Raw genomic sequence first — 24,303 nt, forward strand, 5'->3', positions numbered from 1 at the left:
TTACGAGTCCATGAAGACATCATTGCTAAAAATAAAACCATGACTGCTGCATGACAGCACGCAGAGCTGCCTCGGCATCTTTTACTGCTACTAAATGGCTATGTTTGTTGCGAGCCTGTTTCAAGTATTCACTAAAATGAACAATGGCAATATGCCAAGATTTAATTAAAGACAAGGGAACCAGTTCCTGATAGAGTGCGCTGACACGGTGGTGAAAGACGGGTATTTGTATTTTAAATCTAAACACTAGTCATCGTCTTGCTGCCAACATTTTATTTTGAATTCAATGACCAGAAAAAGTGAACAATCGTACATTTATTCACACTGCCACGGAGATATAACACCAATTGCTGTGAAAAGTATAAAAATGGCTCTCCAGTAAAAACTTCAAACATCCAAGAAACACAATAAAATTTGTCTTTAACCTACTCAAACTACAAAATAAATAAAGATCTAACGCCAGCAGCTCTGACCTGCACCAACCACAACAGGCACTTGTGTACAGAGCCGTGTGGAAGGTTAGTGACTGGAGTGAAAGATGAGGTTAGATTTAAACATTCAAACTTCTTATAGCACGTTCAAATACATCAACTAATGTATTTCACATTAAAATAGAAGTACAAGCACCTTGAGTTTTAGGTCTGTTTGATTTAAGCGTTTTTGAAGTAACGCACTTGTTCATTTAATACCAAAGCCTGGTTTACACGCTCGTAATTTTGGAATAACGCACTCAAATGTACACCTGGCAGTGTAGTCGTGTATATGTATAATGTGAATTATGCGCTGCTTTTCAAGAACGTAACCCTGGCGTAATACGCAAGGTGCCTGCACCACCATGTAGCCCCTTTATAGATCAACTGCGATGTACCCGTGGTTGCATTACATGTAACCAAGTCTGATGCACAGGCCGACACCCCTTACAGGAGCTGGCATTAGAATCAATAATGCAGCTTCTTTGCAGCCCTCAAAGCAATACTACAATCACCTTATTTTACAATATATTGCAGGGAGAAGAGAGATCCATTTAAAAATATATATAGTGCAGTCATTTAAAGTTTCAGTCTGAATAAGTACAACACCGTTTCTGCAGACAGGATGGTGCATCTTACACGGAGTGGTACATCAATGAGTCGTGCGGAGATGGCTCCAACAATTTCCTTTGTGATATCGATTTGTCATCCTTATTCTGGGACTCCTGCAATTTATTTTCATGCTTTCAATAACTTGAGAGAATTCCCAAGTGGCGACAACCAAACAGGATCCCATCTCTGGCATTCAGCGAGAACGCTCGTGTTCTGGAATCATGCGTTCCCGACCCCTGGTCTGCTACTTTCCTGGGTAATTAATTACCCACTTCCATCCCTTTGAGTCAGTCACAGACTTGTTTGCTTCCGTCCGTTATTTAACTCATCCTGCCGAACATTTTCTTATTCTTGCAGGACAAATGTTTGAATAGTGCATGAACAATGTCGAAGCGTCGTTCTGTCCCTACACGCTGCTTCGATTGAAAGCGACATTCATGTATACTCGTCTTCTTGGGAAAATTTTGCGTTTTAGTGCAATTAACTGAAATAAAAACAGTAAGCAATCTTAGTTTAATTTCGAGAAACAGGCCCTTCGGCCCACTGAGTCTGTGCCGACCCATGATCGCCCATGCACTAGTTCTATCCCACACACGGGACAATTTACAGAAATCAATTAACCTACAAACATGCTCCTCTTTGAGATGTGTGAGGAATAGACAGCACCTGTAGTCAGGATCGATCCCGGATCTCTGAAGCTGTGAGGCAACAACTTTACCGCTGCGCTACCATGCCCCAAATCTTTACAAAATCATTTTTAGTGATATTCCGCAGCATAATTGCCTGCATGCATAACCACATAGATAACTGCAGAGAGCAATAGATCACACAAAACTACATTAGGTCAGGCACTGAGTTGATCCACAATATGGCAGGGCATTATTAATTTACTGTGAAATGTTTAATTGGGCAGCTTTTTATTTTTGCACTGTGAACAAAAAATGTATTAGTCAGTGATTAGTCACATGGAGATTAAGAACTGCAGGAACTATTGCAATGTTTAAGAAACATTTAGATGAATACATGCTTAGGAAAGGTGTGGAGGGATAAGGGCCAACCACAGGTAGGTGGAAATAGTGCAGATTGGGGACGTTGGTCAGCATGGGCAGGTTGGGCTAAAGGATCCGTTTACATGCTGTATGACACTAACTACACAGTCTCTTACAATTTGCCAACCACAGCACCATGGATGCATAGAAAATAGGTGCAGGAGTAGGTCATTTGGCCCTTCGAGCCAGGACCACCATTCAATGTGATCATGGTTGATCATCCACAATCAGAATCCCATTCCTGCCTTCTCCCCATATCCCTTGATTGCGCTAGCCCTAAGAGCTTTATCTAACTCTTTTGAATGCATCCAGTGAGTCAGCCTCCACTGCCTTTAGACAGAGAATTCCACTAATTCACAACTCTCTGGGTGAAAAAGCTTTTCCTCATCTCAGTTCTAAATGGCCTACCCCTTCTTCTTAAACTGTAGCCCCTGGTTCTGGACTTCACCAACATTGGGAACATGTTTCCTGCATCTAGCAGGTCCAATCTCTTAATAATTTTATGTTTCTATAAGATCCCCTCTCATCCTTCTAATATTCCAGTGCATACAAGCTCAGTCGTTCCATTCTTTCATAATATGACAGTCCTGCCATCCCAGGAATTAACCTCGTGAACCTACGCAGCACTCCCTCAATAACACAAAGTGCTAGAGTAACTCAGCAGGTCAGGCAGCATCTGTGGCGAACATGGATATGGGACATTTCGGGTGTAATAGGAATTGCAGACATCATTATGTTGGGTTGGATATCATCAGCTAAGCTCAGCAGCTCCATCCAGCACATATTGACAGACTCCGACGTTTAAAGTGTTTTCTAGAAATGCACCTATCATATTGGAGAAGATCTACCTATAATTGAGCTTTGAATTAAAGAGTATCTATGAAAATTTAAGGCTTACCCACCTGTTCAGCAAAGAAGGAAGAAATTGTGAAAACAATTAGAGTGACTAGCACACAATGTGTCCAGAACTTCAACTTGTCTCTGTATGCTCTCCTGTAAGGAAACATTCAGTTAATTACTTTAGCTACAAAGTGTAGGCCTTACAACTAATTGACTCTTGAAACTTTGCATCACAGCAGCCGCGAAACCTCAGCTTTTAACTTTGTCTCTACGTCAAGCCAAATCCAGGTCTGTTCACATGGGCTGTTTGGCATCCAGCATTCTTTCATTCACAATGTTTTTTAGTTTAGTTTAGAATTACGGCACAGAAACGAGCCCTTAGGCCCACCATGTCCGTGCCGACCAATGATCGCCCCTTACATAAACAAATCCTACATCTAGGGACAATTTACAATTTTACCAAGCTAGTTAACCTTAAAAAACCTGTACGTCTTTGGGATATGGCAGGAAACCGGAGCACCAGGGAAAACCCATGCAGCTCATACTGAGAACGAACAAACTCCATACAAACAACATCCGTAGCCAGGATCGAACCCTGGGTCTCTGGCACTAAGGCAGCAACTCTACCGCTGCACCACCGTGCCGCCCCAACTAAGACTGAGAAGAATTCTAATGATCAAAATTACTATGATTGATTTAGGAAAAGACAACATCTTTAATATTTTAACAGTCATATATTTAGACTGGGTATTGTCCAATTCACCTCTACCCCATTGCGGACATTGGACTTGTCAATGGAACTGATGCACTACAGTGCTGACAATTATATTCTGCACTCTGTATCTTCCCCATTACGTTTTGCACAAGTTTGGGGTGTGTGCGCGTGTGGTGATGTGTGTGCGTGCATATTAGCATGTAAAACATAAAAAGACAGCGTGCATTACATAAAATCAGTAAAACAAATCCTTCTACCATGAATTCAGTCTGTTCCCCAGAGGAGGGGAATCCAGAATCTGAGGACGTAGGCTTAAGGTGAGGGGAGGGGAGAACGATCTAATAGGAACCCGAAGGGTATTTTTTTTTCGTGAATAGGAAAGATTTAAAGGGATATGGGCCAAACACGGGCAAGTGGGACTATCGTAGATGGAGCACTTTGAACAGCATGGGCAAGTTCGGCTGAAAGGCCTGTTTCCGTGCTGTATGTCTAATAAACGTCCATCTATTTTGAAGCGTTGACAATTGGAATTATAAACTTCCTAGCAAATTAAAAGGTTGGGATGGTTTGTCTCTAATAAATCACTGCTTTTTGTATATTAATAAAACACAACATATTTTAGAATCAAATTTACCATAACATTACCCTGGTGTTTATAAATAGGTGTGTAATAGTCTGTAATTAAACTTATTAACAGTGAGTGTAAATAGGGCAAAAGCTATTTTTGGTAACACATGATGGCTCATTCCCCTCCGAGATAAACTAATTACTACTGGTCAAATGAGCATGACATGGTTTTATTTTGTACAAGGGGAAATAAAGGGAAAAGTTGAGATGCTGCCTAACCCGCTTAGTTACTCCAGTATTTTGTGTCTTTTTTTCCCCTAAACCAGCATCTGCAGTTCCTTGTGTCTACATATGAGACTGTTACCTGCAATTACCAGGCATTTCACTTCTTAAAATGAGGAATGACATTTGCCATCCTCCAATCATATGCTACATGATGTCTGACCAGTGAAGACATCTAAAAATCTCAGCAAGACCGCACTCAAAAGTCTCCGAGGCACTAGCTGGTGAGGTAAAGTCTAGTGCCATATTTTAGTTTTAGTCTTAGAGGTGCAGCATGGTCTATCACGCACATATTAGGCAGCAACTCCAAACAAAAATAAAGCGCCTTGTAAACTTATGTTGGAAGGAACTACAGATGTGTAGGAAAGAACTGCAGATGCTGCTTTAAAATCGATAATAGACACAGAATGCTGGAGTAACTCAGTGGGACAGGCAACATCTCTGGAGAAAAGGAATAGGTGACTTTACAGGTCAAGACACTTCCTTCTTGTAAACATATTACTCTCTTATCTTCACTCACCATTCCCGAAGCTCATGCATATGGAGAAACCGGTTGCGGTACTCCCTTGGCAGCTCAAACTGGGATGCCACGGGGAACAAGGACTCGTAGAAATCTCGAAGCACTGCCTTCACTGTGGCTCCATCCTTATGATTGTGATCAATGTTGTCATTTAAACAAATAAATTTCCTGTTGGAACACAAAGAAGCACAATTAAAACAAGGGTTAAACGATGGTTCATTAAATATTTGAACAGCACATTGAATGTTCTCCAGGGTTCATTATTTGAGGCCTATTTAAGAGAAAGATTCAATATATTTTACGGTGTGCCACAAACCAATCATCGACTCTTATGCACATTCTTTATATGGATATCATTTAGTCTAGATGCTTCCTCTGTGAGATTTGCCCACGTCCCAACACACCTAGAAGGGCCGAATGGCCTACTCCTGCACCTATTTTCTATGTTTCTAGATCATTTATGCTGCATAACAATTTTTCTCACAGTTTGAGGTTAAGTTCCCAATATTGGTTTTGCTGAATGTTGGATGTGCATGTTAAGGCAAAAGGAGGAGGGAGTGACCCGGGTGAGACTCGTCATTGATTATGCTGGTGGCCTTACCGAGTCAGCGTGCAGCGTAGATGGAGTCAACGGAAGGGAGTTTGGTTTGTGTGATGATCTGGGCTACATCCTCAACTCTCTGTAATTTCTTGTGGTCCCAAACGGCTGGGAAGAAACTGTCCCTGAATCAGGAGGGATTACCATGGTTATTCTTGCAAACATACCTCGGATTTCTTCGGATGTCATCCAATTGTCCAACCACATGAGAAACATTAGTGCGAATCATTTTAAAAGCTATCTCTTCTTCTCCCATGATTTCAAACCTGTGTATATAATAAGAGGACATTTATTTAGAAACTCTTATTCAAAATGTTTAATGTTACTGCTTACCTATTCAAATTCTGAGTGGAGAACAAGAAATAGGTGCCGAGCAAGGCATGGCCCAGGCTATTAAAACACACATTTATTGAAGATTGGAGCATTTCTTGGGCAAAGAAGTTTAGTGTTTACTTTCTCTAATCCTGGGGTGCCTGATGTCCACACATCGCTCAAAATGAAAAAATAAATCCTTTTAGAAACATCATCAAGTCATAAAATAAAAATGAAACAATTTTTGTTACAATGCCTTTTGTTACAAATCAGTTTAATTGAAAAATACACAATTTGGAAAGACACAAAGTACTGGAGTAACTCAGCAGGTCAGGCAGCATCACTGGAGATGTCCAGGGGTGATGTTTTGGGTCAGGATCCTTCTACAGACTGATTGCTGGGGTGGGAGAAAGAAAGTTACAAGAGTGGAGGGACAGGACAAAGACTGACAGGTCATGGCAGAATGGGAGTTCTGTGGGACCCTCTCTCACTGCTCTCCATCTGTGATAATGTCACTCCAGCATTTTGTGTCCTTCCTTGGAAAACCAGCATCTGCAATTCCTTGTTGAAGGCGTTTTTGGAGCCACTGTCCTGTAGGGTCTCGACCCGAAACGTCACCCATTCCTTCTAACCAGAGATGCTGCTCCAGATTTTTGTGTCTATCAGGAGTTCCTTATTCCACAATACACAACTTGGGTTTTATCATCTAAAAATACCACTTTGAAGAGGAAAAGCTCGGTAAATACTTGTATTTATTTTTGTCCTTGTAAGCCTTACGGATCCGATCAGTGATTGGTTTGCAGTTGATCACAAGTCCTTTAGTTACTGCAGGCTGCAGAAAGCAAGATAGTTAAAGACATTCAAATGTTACTGAAAGGAAAGAACAATGTTTGCCACATTAATGTTACAGCATGCTAAGCAAACATGAAAGTAATTCTATCTAGTGACGACATTAAATGTAAATGTTATGGAATTCTTTCCCCAAGGTTCTCGTCGCCAATGACTTCCTGAAATTTATCTATGCCAAGATTTTGGTGGATATTTTCACTTTGTTCATTTACCATCCTCATTTCACAGAGGGACCGTGTTCAATAAAGTACACTTGAACCATTGAATGCAATCTCTGTGAAATTGAGGTGTACTTCGAAAATGGACAAAGTGAAACTAAGAGAGATAGATGCAAAATACTGGAGTAATTTGGGTCAGGCAAATATAGACACAATTTGAGTTACATCAGCATTTTGTATCTATCTTTGGTGCAAACCAGTATCCAGTTCATTTTTATTACATAGAAAATAGGTGCAGGAGTAGGCCATTCGGCCCTTCGAGCCTGCACCGCCATTCAATATGATCATGGCTGATCATCCAACTCAGTATCCTGTATCTGCCTTCTCTCCATACCCCCTGATCCCTTTAGCCACATCTAACTCCCTCTTAAATATAGCCAACTACCTTCAGTGGCAGAGAATTTCAGAGATTCACCACTCTGTGTGAAAAATGTTTTCCTCATCTCGGTCCTAAAAGATTTCCCCCTTATCCTTAAACTGTGACCCCTTGTTCTGGACTTCCCCAACATTGGGAACAATCTTCCTGCATCTAGCCTGTCCAACCCCTTAAGAATTTTGTAAGTTTGTATAAGATCCCCCCCAATCTTCTAAATTCTAGCGAGTACAAGCCGAGTCTATCCAGTCTTTCTTCATATGAAAGTCCTGACATCCCAGGAATCAGTCTGGTGAACCTTCTCTGTACTTCCTCTATGGCAAGAATGTCTTTCCTCAGATTAGGAGACCAAATCTGTACGCAATACTCCAGGTATGGTCTCACCAAGACCCTGTACAACTGCAGTAGAACCTCCCTGCTCCTATACTCAAATCCTTTTGCTATGAATGCTAACATACCATTCGCTTTCTTCACTGCCTGCTGCACCTGCATGCCTACTTTCAATGACTGGTGTACCATGACACCCAGGTCTCGTTGCATCTCCCCCTTTCCTAATCGGCCACCATTCAGATAATAGTCTACTTTCCTGTTTTTGCCACCAAAGTGGATAACCTCACATTTATCCACATTATACTGCATCTGCCATGCATTTGCCCACTCACCCAGCCTATCCAAGTAATCTTGCAGCCTCCTAGCATCCTCCTCACAGCTAACACTGCCCCCCAGCTTCGTGTCATCCGCAAACTATATTTACAAAGTGAAAATATAACTAAATTTCCCTGGATCATGCTGGTGTGGCTCCTAATTGTTTGTGTACATTAGCAATAGAATTGATGAAATAAGTATTGTTTGGGTGAACACCAAAAAAATTTCATCAACAGAAGTATTACATTTTCGAAGCATAATAAAGTTGATCATATTAGATCAAGCAAGGTGTGTGGATTAGTATACTTGCAGTTCTTACCAAGTTCGGGTCATAATATGCCTCCTTGGTGGGAGAAACTCTGTCGATATGAGTTTCATTTGCAGGAAGTATTTTTGAGCAATTGATCAGCATTTGTTCCAAACTGGTTAAATCCTGAATATTAATAAAAACAGCAATTAATAGATAAGAAATGCTGACTGTTCAAAAGAGATATCTACCCCCAATCCCGTTTCAGTAAAACAATTAACTAAATATGGTCAGCAAGCTTTTTTGGGCGCAAAAAAGAGGAAGAGAATGGTTGGTGCCTGCAACATATATGGCCATGGAAAGTGGTGGAAGAAGATACGATAGAAATGTTTAAGCCGCCTTTAGACAAGCATGTTAACAGATAGGGAAAGAAGGGATGTGGATCACATGCAGGCAGATGTCCGGTTAAATTGGCACCAAAGGGCCTGTTCCTGTGTTCTACTGTTCTATGCTCCATACAGAACTGCAAAAGCAAGACACACAAAGTGGTGGAGTAACTCAGGTCAGACAGCATCTCAGGGGAACATGGACAGGTGACATTTCGGGTCAGGACCGGGAAATAAAATTAATAAAAATGAAACGTTCTTATTAATGCAATGCCTTATACCTTTCATTTAAAAGCCAGCAGATTCACTTATATCTGCCAGGTTTCAAACACTTAACCGAGTAGATGCTTAGCATTCTCAATGTTGGTTAAAGTGCAACCTCCCACCACAATAAAGTAACATGCCAGTGGAAGTTCATTGGTGCACCAGACTGCTGCAGGCTGGGCAATGTTTCCATTGGGCATACACAAGGATAGTGGGAAAGATTGGTTTGCCCAAAAAAGAGGAAAGCAGACGGTTTAGTTTTAGAGAAGCGGCATGGAAACTGACCATTCAGCTCACAACGACCATCGATCACCCATTCACACTAGTTCTATGTTATCCCACTTTTATATCCACTCCCTACATACTCGGGGCAATTTACAGAGGCCAATTAACCTACAAACCCACATGTCCTGAGGATGTGGGTGAAAACCGGAGCACCCAGACAAAATACAAGCAGTCACAGGGAGAATGCACAAATTCTACACAGACAGCACCGGAGGCAGGATTGAACCCAGGTCGCTGGCAATGTGAGGCAGCAACTAACCAGCTGCGCCTGTTCTTCTGCATTACTTAAGTAGATTATCATGGGTGTTTGTGGAAGGATTTGTAAATATATTCATTTTAAATGTTGATTTTTTTCTTCTCATTTTCATGTTGATTACAGATTTTTGAAAAAGATAAATCCTTGGTGTTTGGAACGGTGCATTATCAAATGTGATCACATAGCCCCATCATCTGATCAACTGAAAGCCTCATTGCAAGAAACAGTGCAGTAAGTCCAAGCATTGATAATCTTGTTGTCAACAAAAAATCTGCACCAACACACACAGTATTGGCTCGCCACTTAAAATCACACAAAACAGCAACCTGAATAGAATATACAGATTTACCTGCAAGCTCAGGGGAAGTTCATGAATCCTGGTTGCTAACGTCCTGATTTCCCGATCAGAGAGGATTCCTGATCGATCGGTGTCAACCTCATCAAAAACATCGGATAGGTTTAATGGCTGTAGTGCACTCATTACGTAGTAAAAATAGGAAAATGCAAACTGCATGTCCTCAGAATGACGGACCTTATGGTCAGAAGACTTGTCAAAGGCCTCTGGAAAACTATCAGAAGATAAATGAATTTCTGTAAGTGAACAAAATAATGCTAGTTCCAAAGCGAATCAAAACATTACTACATTGGAAAAATTAGCAAAGCAGCCATCATATATATTCTTCCAGTTTTCCCACACCTCCTCTCTGAAGAAGAGTCCCGAAATGTCACCTATCAATACTCTGCAGAGATGCTGCCTGACCCGCCAAGATACTCCAGAACTGTGTGTCTTATTTTGTAAACTAATTCCTTGTGTCTGCTCTCTTAACGTACTGGTGCCGGAGGCCTTACGATTTCTGTACACTTTGTTGCCATAAAAATCCACCCAAAATAATCTCATATGCAAGAACTTTCGACTATGCAGAGAAGAAAAAAAGATCATGATGGCAAGTCCAATTCTACCCTACACTGTAAACCTAAAGAGGTTTCTTGCATTATTTAATGCCAGGCTTTCAGTATGGCTGTAGCCACAAGCAAGCTGATTTAACAATAAACTCAAATGCAAGCTGATGATGCAACATGCGTACAGAAGAATGTGCAAACATTTAATACTTATTTTTATCAAGATTTTAGACTGTTACATTAGATGGTATATTAATACCAAAACATTTCCCAGTAAGACGATCTTGGCAAATTCAAAGTACTATAAGGCTAACTAACATAAGGGGAGTATTAAAATACTGCCATTTTTTAAAATTATGCTCCTGTACAAATTAGAATTAGAACACGTTACAGCAAAAAAATGGAATCACAAAATAAATATTAAATTTATTTAAAAAAAAATCAAAGCTTGAATAACAAAATTGACAATATCTCACAGATCTTGAAGATCACTCATGATAACACGATCAACCATGTGAGGCATGTGAGCAGGAACCTTACGAGAAGTAAATCCAAATTTGGTATTGAGAAGTTTATTCACATAGCGCAATGAGTCTGCAAACGTGTCCTGGAGTTTTCTTCCCATTTGTTTACTGTCAGTGTAATATGCATACGCCTTCTCCAGCTTTGCCTTCTCCTAAAATAAGATGTTAGAGCTCATGAGATTTTAATTTAAAAACTTGTAGCTTAGGTATCTTCAGATGTGAACTGATATATTTTTAAAAGACAATTATAAACACATTACTAAGGGTTAGACTTCAATTCAACATGGACAGGATCAAAACATGCTGCAGATTTGCAATTAAGTTAAAGGAACACATTAGGCAGGAAATGGTGTTGGGTAGACTGATGGGACTGAAGGCTGATAAATCCCCAGGGCCTGATGGTCTGCATCCCAGGGTACTTAAGGAAGTGGCTCTAGAAATCGTGGGTGCATTGGTGATAATTTTCCAATGTTCTAGAGACTCAGGATCAGTTCCTGTGGATTGGAGGGTAGCTAATGTTATCCCACTTTTTAAGAAAGGCGGGAGAGAGAAAACAGGGAATTATAGACCAGTTAGCCCGACATCGGTGGTGCGGAAGATGCTGGAGGCAATTATAAAAGATGAAATAGCCGCATATTTCGATAACAGTAACAGGATCGGTCCAAGTCAGCATAGATCCAAGTCAGCTGCCTTACAGCGCTTGCAGTGCCAGAGACCCAGGTTCGATCCCGACTATGGGTGCTGTCTGTACGGAGTTTGTATGTTCTCCTCGTGACCGCATTAATTTTCTCCGAGATCTTCGGTTTCCTTCCACACTCCAAAGACGTACAGGTTTGGAGGTTAATTGGCTTGCTAGAAATGTAGATTGTCCCTAATGTGTGTAAGGGCAGTGTTAATGTGTGCTGATCGTTGGTCAGTGCGGACTCGATGGGCCGAAGGGCCTGTTTCTGCGCTGTACCTCTAAACTCTAGAGGCAATTTCTTCGAGCTCCTAATCACCTGATTAAAGGGCCTATCCCACTTAGGCGACTTTTCAGCAGACTGTCTGCGTCCTTCAAGTTTGAAAACCGCGAACTGGAACAGCGAGCGTCAGAGTGGTCCCAGGGAATGCGGGGAGCATTGTTTGAAATTCACACGACACACACCGGAGATGAACAAATTTCTAGCACAGTGTACAGTAAGTCCTGTAAAAGAGCACACTTAGAGACACTTTTAAGAAGCCAGACAACTTTTAATAAGCCAGAGATACACAGTTGTGAAGTTTAGTGGGCATTTAACATTACTGGTCGGTTTTCCTTGGTTCTGAAAACTCGTGCTTACGTTTTTTTTCCCCCAATGAGCCAATTAAAATGTCCGGTCACGAGAAACTACCTGCGGCTACCTCGACTACCTACAACGACATGGCGACCCCACTACAATTGCACATACAACTGCAAAAGTATCGATTTTCTCCATGGCGACCAATTTTTGGACACAGAAAAATTTCAACATGTTGGGCCTGTCACACTTAGGCGACTTTATCAAAATGTTGAAAAATTTGCTGCGACCATACTGAGGCCGCGACTAGTTCCCAGAATGCAGGAACTTCTCTCGACCATGAAGGAGACTCACCAGAGACCACCAGTGAACATGTGGCGACCATGAGGTGAGCGCAGTCTCCTGCACTCACCTAAAAAGTCGCTTAAGTGGGACAGGCCCTGTACAGCTCTATTTCCTTCCTAAAAATAGATGCAAAATATTAAAATCTCTGCCGTTTCCTTTTTGTCCAGTATAATTTATCCTGAATCAATTCTAAGGCACCCACAATAAACTTTAGCTAATCTTTTCCACTATACACATTTATAAAAGCTCTTATCACCTACACAGAATAACTCGAAACAATTTAGTAATTTTATCAGAATTAATTTGTGATAGTTTTCTGTAATGCAGGCAACCGAGTGAATCGTGCATTTTATAAATCACTTACTTGCAACAGATCTTGAAAATACCCTTGTTTTTCCCACGGTAGAAAGCCAACATAATTTTCAACATAATAATGCAGTTTTCTGTTGGCATATCCTGTACTGATGCTTTTAAATTCAACTTCTGACGTCACAGTGTTGACCTCTCTTAATGCTTCAACTCTTTGCTCTTGAGCCTTGAACTTTGTATCAATCTCTTTGGCACTCTGATCCTGTTTTAGCTTGCTGCTGTCATTTGGAATAAGAATATGAAGAATTCTCTGTGAAGTGATGGGTTTGACATCTGATTTTTGTAACACTGGGATATCCTTGGGTGGGTCTTTTAATATGGCACTCATTTTCATTGCAGAGGAAGAATTCAGAGTTACTAGATTGTCAGCTTGTTCATTTCTTCCTGCTTGGCCATTCTCAACACGCTCTTTTGTCAAATGGTTCTTAGCGTTTTCATCCTTACCCATATACTCTGCATCAGTAAATCCCTTTTCTAAGAAGTCCAGATCCTTTACCAAAATATTTTCTGTGCGCTGATTCCCTCCTTCATTTTCATTCTTTTTTGAAGAATAGATAAGATTTCCAATAGGTTTCAAAATAAATAACTTTGTACGATTATACCCTTTAAGTGTAATATCACCTTCTTTCAATTTTGAATCCAATTCTTGCAATTGATTTTGTACAGAAATAGGCAGAAGTGATACATTAACAGACTGAAGATGGAGCAGAAGGCTGATGTTCAAGTCATCCAAAGTCCTTTCATGAATTTTGGGGAATAGCAGTTCTTTAGGAATGTCTTTGAATGGCACCTCTATTTCCAGTGGGGCTGCAGTGACATTTTTTGCCTTTCTTTCCTTCAAAGTGGAAGTTTGGGTTGTTTTCAGACTTTCTCTGGTGTCAACTTCAACAGCAAGGTGCATTTTAAATTCCTCATCATTTTTGTCCAGGAAAGTCAAATTAAAATAGACAGAGGTTGTATTAATTCCTCTGTGCATGATCAAGTGAATTGTCTTCCATTTGTTAGCCACGGAAGCGTGCCAAATAACTGCATTATCTACAAATGATGCCTCTGCGATCTTGTTAGCAAACCCCTCAAAACTGAAGTAAGTCAACGCCTCACCTTTCGGAATCACATAATGGGTCTGGTTGTGAAAAAGAATCACGCCGTACATCTGATCAAAGTGGTCTGTAAAGATAGTTGGAAAAACAGTCAATATAAAATGCCTTTAAGCAGCAGTTTTCTCTCAAATTTCCATCCTCTCTTTTCAGCATAACTGAAATCAATTGAATGCAAAAAAGAGTCAAACATATTTTTGTAAAATATTGGCAATAATCTGAAAAGCTAATATAAAAACAATTGTGCATCTTCTGAGATAAAGTGCACAAAGAGATTGAATGGATACATTATTCAAGAGAAAGGAAGTTAAGAAATGATTCTAAATGGATCAGATAAAGTCCATCCAAGCTTGCTTTACGCTGATCATTGGAACCTGAATTTCAACCTGCATTTGAAGTGTTTAAGTTCAAAACTAGCTTGCAAAATATTATTATGGTGAGGAAATGTAAATCATGGAGCAGACATCAATGGGGTTGAAATTAATTCTTCAAATATCTTGTTTAGAACACTTTTTTTCCTTTGTCATGATGCAGACATTGTTGGCAGTACTAACATTGATTGTAAAACTCCAGAGGGTTTGCTGATGCTGTTTAAAATTAATCTAGTCCAGTATTCCAAGATATAGAGGTCAGTTTAACTTACCTTGTCCACAATCACCAGCGTCAAATCCACATGATAAGACGTTACAAGCTTGATCACAAAATTTATCAGCCAGCCAAGAGTTGGCGCAACCTTGGTTGCAATACGTCAGTCCTGGAAGACCACCAGCAAACTGCCAGGCCTGTGCATTCACCACTCCTGCAGCACCACCGCCACGATTACTTGCAGTGTTACCTGTAATCAGAACACACCGTGTAACCTATTCAACAGTTCAACACAAAGTGCTAGAGTAACTCAGCAGGTAGACAAAGATGCTGGAGAAACTCAGCGGGTGAGGCTTCCTCACCCGCTGAGTTTCTCCAGGATTTTTGTCTACCTTCGTTTTTTTTTCAGCATCTGCAGTTCTTTCTTAAACAGAGAAATTCAGTAAGTCAGGCAACACTTGCGGAAGGTACGGACAGGCACCATTTCAGGCCAGTACACTTCATTCATTGTGTCTTTAATAGTGGAATAATGTCCCAAAGGATTTCAGAATAGGGTAAATACAGAGTTTTTTTACCTAGGGTAGGGAATCAAGAAGCGGAGGACATAGGTTTAGGGTGAGAGGGGAAAGATTTAATAGGAACACGAGGGGTATTTGTTTGTGGTAGTCGACCTTTCACAGGTACATGGATAGGAAAGGTTTAGGAGGATATGGGCCAAACACGGGCAGGTAGGACTAGCATAGATGGAGCATCTTGGGCTAGTTGGGTGAAGGGCCAGTTTCCATGCTGTATGACTTTTAAAATTTGATACTAAGCCTTGCAGTTTCACTTTGAAACAGATGATCTAAAGTTTGATCAAAGACCAAACGGGAGATTGAACTGGTGCTTCAAATTATACGTGGCTTAGAAAAGATAGGAAGGACCCAAAGGTGAGAGGGAAAGAGGGAGAGAGGCGAGAGAAGACATTAACTAAAGGAGGCACAAGATGAAAGATGTTTAGTTTCTGCCCCCACCAAGCAGAATTCGAGGATGTGGATCATCCTCTGAAAGAGTGTTGGAGGCAGAAACCTCCATCACATTTAAGAAATAACCTGATTTCTGCATGAAACAATGTGGCCTACAATGCTAGAGAAGGAGTTGGGAAATGAGATCTGCCTGCACAGTTGAATCTGCCCACGTATATCATTGCTTTTATGATTCTTAAAGCGATTGAAACCATTGGGTTTAACCTACCAAGACAATCGCCTCCATCCCAATCACAAGCTGAATTATTGCAAGCCTTGTCACAGTAGCCATCTTTAATCCAAGAGCCAGGACATCCATCAGCACAATTTGGAACTGGCCAGGTGAGGTAAACCTAACAAAAAAGTTTGGTTGGTTTCTTAACATTAACCAGCAACATGAACACACTGCAAATTTTAATTTGATTTAATATGTTGGTATAAATAGACAAATTAGTTGTCAAAGAAATGTATTTTGTGCCTTTCAAAAGTGTATGATTTTGCATTGTTACCAGAATTTATCAGAGAGAGAACACAATTACACTGCATACGTCAAATAAAAATGCAAGGTCCATATAATGTTGTTTAAATAGTACATGTGGTAATTAAAAGTACTGCTTACCTTTTGTCCATTCGAATGAGAGTAAAAGTCATCAGGCCACACTTCCTCTCCAAACATGACATCATCATTTAAATAGATGAATTTCTGAGAAAGGCCGGGAATGCGATGGAGATGTGTTTCAATGGCTGGCGAGCTAAAGGTTGGCAAATGGCTGAGATTCCTGAAGATCTCCTAAGGGAGGAAGGTCAAACATGAAAGTCAATCTTGTGTAAACAAAATTTATTACCGTTCCAAATTCAATTCCTGGAAAACGGGTTCACAGCAAACCAACACCGAATGCCAGCTTAATGATCTAAACAAATACAAAATAACCTGGAAAGGCTGGTGTCATTATGATAAATGTAGAGCAGAGATTGGTAAAGTATAATGAACAGGTACAATACAACTTAAACAGCAGTATTCTGCAAGGAATGGAACAGAACAGGACAGTATATGGCAGCAGGTACAAAAATAAGTCAGAGACAGCATGGAAACAGGCTCTTCCGTCCAACTCATCCATGCTGGCCATCATGCCCCATCTAAGCTAGTCCCATTTGCCGGTGTTTGGCCCATATCTCTCTTAATCTTTCCTATCCACATACCCGTCCAAGTGATTTTTAAATCCTACCTAAACTACATCCTCTGGTAGTTCATTCTATATACTCAACACCCTGTGTGGGGAAAAAAGTTGACCCTCTGATTCCTTTGAAATCTTTCCCCCTCTCACCTTAAACCTCTACCCTCTAGCTCTTGATTCCCCTACCCTGGGTAAAAGACTGTGCATCCATTCCATCTGTTCTCGTCATGATTTTATACACCTCTATAAGATCACGCCTCAGCCGCTCCATGGAATGAAGTCCTAGCTTCCCCAACCTCTCCCTGTAGCTCAATCCTTCAAGTCCTGAAAACATCCTTGTAAATCCTGATTTAACTATATAGTGGCAAGGTGGTAGTCGCTGCCTGACAGTGCCAAAGACCCAGGTTCAATCCTGTCGACAGTGCTGTCTGTACGGTGCTTGTACGTTCTTCCTGTGACTGCATGGGGTTTTTCCGGGTGCTCTAGTTTCCGTCCATACTCCAAAGATATTTGTATGTTGTTTGGCTTCTGCAAAATTATCATTAGTGAGTAGGAAAGAACTGGTGCACGGGTGATTGTTCGTCAGTGTGGACTTGGTGGGACGCGAGCCTGTTTCGATGCTCCATCTCTAAAAAACCTTAAATTAAAATCACATAAATAAATAGAAAAAGTGAATGCTACCAAAGTCAAGTAAAACTAATGGTATCAAACTTGATTCAGTGGTAATATTAAACACTTTAGCCAACATTGGAATGCTGATCGTCATTTTTCAAGCCTTTATATTCATGCAGATTAAAAATAATCTGCTGTAATTTTTGTTATTGATTTTGAGGCCTTTCTTTTACATCTCTATTTGCTACTTATCTTTACCCACAGAATCACGGCTCTAATTTGGAGCTGTTATACCTACATCTCTACCAACAATAAGAGAAGGAACTTGCCTGATGCGTTACGATTGTTACACGAGGATTGTCCAAGTTCAACCAAGATGGAATTTGGCCATTGGTTACGATAAAGACATGGCGTATCCATGGTGCATATCTCTCCACAGATCGCAGAGAGTAGCGCAATTCCTCATTGTCCTCAAACCGACTGGCTGAAATATCATCATCCTGCTTGGACTTGTGGAGAAGAGTGAAGCTGGTAATGAATGGACTATCTGTGTTATAGCTATCAACAGCTTGTTAAAAAAATCATTGCAGTAATAAACCGTAAATGATCCCCACATCTAATCCAAGTACACTATAATCGAAACACACGCAATGCTGTTACAAAAATGTCAACTTTTATTTGTGTAATGTATTTACACTATCTCAATTTCTCTTTCCACAACTGCAGTGTCTGACTTGCTGAATACTTCCACCACTTTGTTCAGATTTCCACACCCATAAATTATTAAACAGACACAAACATTTCCATTATTCTTTTATATAAAGATTCACAGGCTCACAATAATGAACGCCCAAGTTAAAATTCCAGAGCATGCCCCAAAATGCATTGGCTCATTGGCGAGGACCAATGAACAACCATCCATGGATGAATTGCTAGAACCATTTATTTGCTGGATGGTTTTAGATAATGAGACAATTTTAGCCGATTCCATTTGCCTGCAATTAGGCCCAAATCACTCTAAACCTTTTCTGTTCATTTATCTGTCCTTTATTTTTTAAATGTTGTTATTGTACCTGCCTCGGCTACCTCATCTGGCAGCTCATTACATATACCCACCACCCTTTGTGTGAAAATTTTCCCTACGGTGTTTATTAAATCCTGTGCTTTCTCACTTAATCCTATGTTCTTTAGTTCTTGAAATTCCGTGAAATTTTCATTTGTTTTCGATTTTCAGCATCTGTAGTATTTTACTTTAAGATTGGTTCCGCACTTTATTATGGTGCTTCGAGGAAGCAATCCTTTACTTGAAATAGACAGCATGGAACTTTTGCCGTTTCAGAAAATCAAACTGGAGATATTCACAAAAATTGTTACCCTGTCATTTTAGATAATTTGCTGTATAAAAATATTTTTAAACTCTTAACACAAGTGTACAATTCAAAAGTCCACATACACATTTGCTTACTTTGTGGATCACCTACCTGGCTGATAGTGCTGAGATCCCACAATAAATAGACAGGGTTGACTGTTATCTCTTTCCCCTCTATAGTCATGTTATGCTTGGGCTGCTTGGTTAGTTCCACAAAATCTCTTGGATCTTTGAGTAATAATAGCACCACACCGGCTTCAGAATATAACTGCAGCTAGAGGAAGAGAATCAAATTGGGAATTTGTCATTTTAAAATGCCTACCAAGATAACATTGATCACAATAGTCAGCAGCTTGTGAAAACTGTACACGTGACAATAAACTAAACAGGCAATAACAAATTGTTATGAAAAGTGCACAATTGTAATCAAATTGTAATCATATCATAATAATGGCACAGGAGGTGGCCATTGAACCAAGTATAAGCAATGTAATGCACACCCCCATATTACGTTGAAGATATGAAATGTTTCTTCCAATTACTGTTTTATTTCAATGGTACTTTATTGTCACACATAGTGAAATTATTTTTGCATACTCAACTGAGATCATCGATCGAATGCAGTAATGAGGCAATCCTGTATCATTAGAAATGTGCTTTACAATTGCACGTTTCCTCACTATTATAAAAATCTGAAGTACTTAATTGCTGGATAGTCTGTCCTTAAGTCCAAGGCAATTGGTTTTATCTTACAGTATTGGTACAAAGGTCCATTTACAAATCTTTAAACACCTTAGGTGCAGAGCCAGAGTTTTGAGTAGGGTATTTTCGGAGAAGAAATTCTTATGGATTAGCCAGTCGTAACATCATAAGATGTTTATTTCTTCATCTGTTTTAAGTTGTCATGTCACCATAATGTTTGGTTTTAGGTACTTACCACTATTATAACAGAATTGGTTTATATTCAAGATTGGTGCTCGGGAATAGGAGAAAATAATATTTCTATAAATTTGACAGACTAATCCACTAAAGAAGGTTGGAGTCAAAGAACAGAGCTTTTCCCAAAGGGGAAGGTTAAGAATGACTAAATGAAGGTCAACACCATATCCATGCTGCTTATAACAGGGGTCATTGAACAAGTTAGCTTCATAGCTAGTTTGAGTGAGGTCTGTCTACCAAACAGCAGTCACTTAAAAAAAAAAAAATAGAATAAATCATCTCCCTGGATTAGAACGTTCATATGCTCCCAATCTGATAGTTTACAATCAATACAGTTAATGCAGATGACACATCACTAAAGCAAAACTTGCATTACACATGAAAAAATGGCATAAAGGGAAAAAAAAACAGCAATTAAAATTAAACACTTTAAATAAGGAACTGCTTAAGTTTGGAAAGATTCACTGCATCATCCTCAAATTCATTGGTAAACTACAAACAGAATAATTTATTGCCATGCTACTTTTAGTATGACTTTTACACGATAGTCTAAAAATATTCCTTTAGCTAAGGCGTAAAGATCTACTATGTTTGTTGAGGCTTTTCAAGGAAAGAGGTTAAGGGTAGCCAGGACAATTGAAAGATGACCCTGAGCAGTGGCTGACTGATATTCTGCCAAGCTCGATTTGAATTTCCAATATGTCATTCAACTATGTTGTTGAAATGCAGAGAACCATTTAGGAGAATACATAGATCCCGTGTCTAATTTCCAAAATCCTGAGCGGTGATCAAACAATTTCCAATTACCCTGTGACAATCTTTACATTAGAAATTAATTTAAATCACTGCTGCAGTGTCAAACAAGTTCCTGATCTTTGAAACTTGTTGTAGTTTAAATGGAGATGCTGCAGAATATTGTACTGCTGTGCTTGCCTTACATGGTGCAGTTCAATGGAAAACTCCATCTACAGTCTCGTTATATTTTTCTGAAAAGAACTGGGAAACTGTGCAGGAAACTTACACTTTATCCCGAGGAAGTGGGGAACAAAAGTGGAAGATGTTGATAAAACAAATCAATTGCCTGATACCTACAAAATACCAGTGGACAAAAAATGGCATGCATCTTTATTGACATTATCTTTCTTTAATTCTAACAATTGCCAGGCTAATTTAGTAACCAAATTAAATTAAAGTCAGATATTAATTTAGAATCTATCCCACTTATGTTTAGTCGGGCAGAAGGACATTGACAAAAGCTTGTTTGTCGACTCTGATCCCAATTAAGAGACAATTGGGACAATTGGCTAGCTTTAGTGTGCATCTCAAATTAAAAAATAGTTTCCCCCACCCAAGTTGCACTTGCTTCTCATTTTCACCCTACAAACAGCTTACAATGGTCTGTTTCCTTTATCATTGTTACTTTTTTGCATAACTTTCATTCATTGTTCTTTATCTCTTCACATCACCGTCTATATCTCTCCTTTCCCTTATCCCTAACCAGACCGAAGAAGAGTCTTGACCCGAAATGCCACCCATTCCTTCTCTCCAGAGATGCTGCCTGACCCGCTGAGTTATTCCAGCTTTTTGTGTCTATCTTAGATTTCTAAGTGGGCTGATTCTATTGATATGGTCTATTCTAACTTTTTCCTACCTCATGGGGATCAGAGTGCATTCTGCAACAATAAGAAACCAGCAATCCTTGATCGTATTTTGCTGGCTTTACCTTGCACTATATGTTATTCCATATCATGTATCTATACAATGGCTTGAATGTAATCATGTTCAGGTGCTCCCCGATTTACGATGCTTCGACTTGCGATATTTCAACTTTACCATCAGCAAATGGCCGGCAACAGCAGCGAGCAACACGTAACTTTCAGTCATGTGATCGTAATGTATTAAATGCGTTTTCGACTTGCGATATTTTCGGTTTACGATGGGTTTATCAGAATGTAACCCTATCTTAGGTCGAGGAGCAGCTGTATTGCCTTTCTGCTGACTGGATAGCAGCAACAAAAGATTTTCATTGTACCTCAGTACACGTGACAATAAACCAAATTAACTAACTAACACGAATGGCCATTCAGTCCACACTCATGAGGAGGCCCAAGTGGAATCGCACTCAAGAATGCAGATGTCATCAATGCAGATGGCTACCGTGACACAGTATAATTTCACTAGTTTGCATAGAAATGGTGGAGATAGCAGTGGATGATGATTAAATAAAAGGCGTAACATCCCATTTATTTCTGTGCCTGAAGAAAGCCTCATCCAGTTTACAAAGGTGAATAGATAATTATTTTGTACAAAACTAAAGGGGAATAATGCCAACACAACAAGGTCTGGAGAAGGTTTCCAACCCGAAACAATCCATATCCATGTTCTCAAGATATAGTTCCTGACCCACTGAGTTACTCCAGCATTTTGTGTCTAGCAAGGAGGACATATCTGCTCAAGGTGCTCAATAAGGTGCTTGCCTGAGTGTGGCTGAAGATATCATTCTGCTGCCGCTCTTAATAAATAATCCCTCCAAAATTAACTTGCGATTAAGGTTACCATTCTGCTACCCACGATAAATTCCACATGGCACAATATACTTGAAGATTAAACTAATCTACTATACCTACACCGTGTACTAAAGTATGATTTTTGTGTATAGGTACATGTGACAATGTACAGAAACAATGAACTGCAGATGCTGGTTTATACCATTGACACAAAGTGCTGGAGTTACTCAGCGGGCCAGGCAGCATCTCTGGAGAAAAAGTCTAGATAGGGGGTCACAATCTGAAAGGTCACCCATTCTATTTCTCCAGAGATGCTGCCTGACCTGCTGAGTTACTCCAGCCCTCTGCATCTATCTTTGACAATAAAGTACCAGTGAACCCAAGGACAACTACTAACTAGATTCAATTGAAAATGCAGGTAGCACCATCTGGTGGCTGAAATTAATTAGTCGTCTCCAAAACAAGGAGTGTTGATGCAGTACTGTGGGGACAAGAGATGCAACTGGGTTGGGCCAGTTGCAGTCAGCATTCATGTGGGAATAAGAGTGTGTTTGCCAATGATGTCCCCAGAGGGCATCAGGCAGTTGAGATGTAGAAGGAGGCCACAGGTTGTCCTTGGAGAACAAAGGTAAAAGAGAAGCAAGTGCAGGTGACATGCTTTCTAAGTGGTCTAGTTCCACCCAAGCAATGGAGACAAGAGGTCAAGAGGACATCGTCAAAGGCTGCAGGAAGCACCAGAGTCCAGAAGGATTGGATGATGGGGGGGGAGGGGGAGAGAAATATGGGCCAAACATGGACAAATGGGACTATCTTGGTCAGATTTGGCCAAAAAGCCTGTTCCCGTACTGTGGCGGATCCTAAAACACAATTGAAGGCAATAACCAAATCAGCAACTCCGGAATTCTCTGTAAAGCCACAAAGCTGGAAGACATATTCCGTTTGGGGAGAGGGATGGTACATTCTCCCAAGTTAGTCCTTGCTGTAGCTCCCCTGAGTCTTCAGCCTTCTGGCTACTCCTCCTTTTCCCTTTCTTTTGGCATAACCCAAGCATTGAAAAATGGCCCGAAACGTTGCCTATTTCTTTGCTCATTGCCAATGAGTTTCTCCAGCTTTTCTGTGTAACCTTACATTATTTTATACTGTGGCGGATCCTAAAACACAATTGAAGGGAATCAGCAAGGAATTAATGTAAAGAACAAAGCTGGAAGACAAGGATTGAGAGGTAATGGTACAAAGTTAGTAGAGTTCAGGATTGGCATAAGCAAGCATTAAAATGGTCATCCTTGCTCATTGCCAATGAAGAAACAAAAGTGTAGTCATTATTACCATCAATAGAATCTTAAAATACAAACTCATAGCTCAGTTTCTAGCTACTTATATCTGCAGATACGCTAAATTTCACCCACATGCAGACTGGTTTCACCAGAGACAAATTTTCCTTGAGTGAGCATTAAACTAGTCAGCAATTTTGTCCATTTGCAGAAGTCCTCGTTTTCTTAAGGGTATCGAGCATAATAAAGAAACAGGCAGCAGAATACAGCTGTGGCCAAAACCAGATCAGCCATAAACTTACTGTGTGACTTGAGGCCCTAAATGACCTACTTCTCCTTCTATGTCTTATGTTCTCATGGAATACTGAGCTTCAAGCAGCTAAATTCTGATTGTAATCAATGAAATAACATACATAACATTTCCCATAAATTCCCAAAGCAGTTATAAAGACAAGATCTTACTTGTTTCATCTTGCCAGTAATAACTGGCGGTAGTTTGGCTCGGATATATTCCTCCTCTTTGCAGGATGCTGGAAAACCACTCAGGAACGCAAGATTCGGCATTAGGACCGATCCAGGAGATTCTTTATCTGTGGTCTAGCAAATAGTTTTCAACCATTATTTTTGCATAGTTTCAGTAAACTCTCATTTGTCTGGTGTTCATGCATCTAGGATTCTCATGGTACTGGCAAAAACGTTTAATAAAAAATAAGCTGAAACAGTGAATTTAAATTCACGTGTTATGCAAAATAGGTCAGTTACAGTCATACAGCCTGGAAATAGGCCCTCGGCCCAACTTGTCCATGCCTACCAACATGCCCCAACTAGTCCCACCTACCCATGCTTGGTCCATGACCCTCAA

At 40.1% G+C, this 24,303-nt stretch overlaps 1 protein-coding gene across 2 annotated transcripts in view; it reads right to left on the minus strand.

Annotated features, from left to right (window-relative positions):
- Positions 1 to 256: 256 nt before the first annotated feature.
- Positions 257 to 24,303, minus strand: part of gnptab (N-acetylglucosamine-1-phosphate transferase subunits alpha and beta) — a 38,910-nt gene continuing 14,863 nt past the window's right edge. For both annotated transcript variants that reach the window (XM_055650529.1, XM_055650530.1), the window contains exons 8-22: positions 23,904 to 24,038; positions 18,837 to 18,998; positions 17,685 to 17,864; positions 16,188 to 16,358; positions 15,798 to 15,921; positions 14,623 to 14,814; positions 12,878 to 14,049; positions 10,865 to 11,064; positions 9,838 to 10,057; positions 8,370 to 8,483; positions 6,712 to 6,797; positions 5,821 to 5,919; positions 5,056 to 5,223; positions 3,034 to 3,124; positions 257 to 1,566 (exon numbers count right to left, since the gene is read on the minus strand). In XM_055650529.1, coding sequence (XP_055506504.1) covers positions 1,489 to 1,566; positions 3,034 to 3,124; positions 5,056 to 5,223; positions 5,821 to 5,919; positions 6,712 to 6,797; positions 8,370 to 8,483; positions 9,838 to 10,057; positions 10,865 to 11,064; positions 12,878 to 14,049; positions 14,623 to 14,814; positions 15,798 to 15,921; positions 16,188 to 16,358; positions 17,685 to 17,864; positions 18,837 to 18,998; positions 23,904 to 24,038 — 3,192 coding nt within the window. In that variant the 3' untranslated portion in view covers positions 257 to 1,488. The remainder of the gene's footprint in view (positions 1,567 to 3,033; positions 3,125 to 5,055; positions 5,224 to 5,820; positions 5,920 to 6,711; positions 6,798 to 8,369; positions 8,484 to 9,837; positions 10,058 to 10,864; positions 11,065 to 12,877; positions 14,050 to 14,622; positions 14,815 to 15,797; positions 15,922 to 16,187; positions 16,359 to 17,684; positions 17,865 to 18,836; positions 18,999 to 23,903; positions 24,039 to 24,303) is intronic.

Source organism: Leucoraja erinacea, chromosome 19, assembly GCF_028641065.1.
Source record: "Leucoraja erinacea ecotype New England chromosome 19, Leri_hhj_1, whole genome shotgun sequence".
In the NCBI taxonomy this organism is placed as follows: Eukaryota; Metazoa; Chordata; class Chondrichthyes; order Rajiformes; family Rajidae; genus Leucoraja; species Leucoraja erinaceus.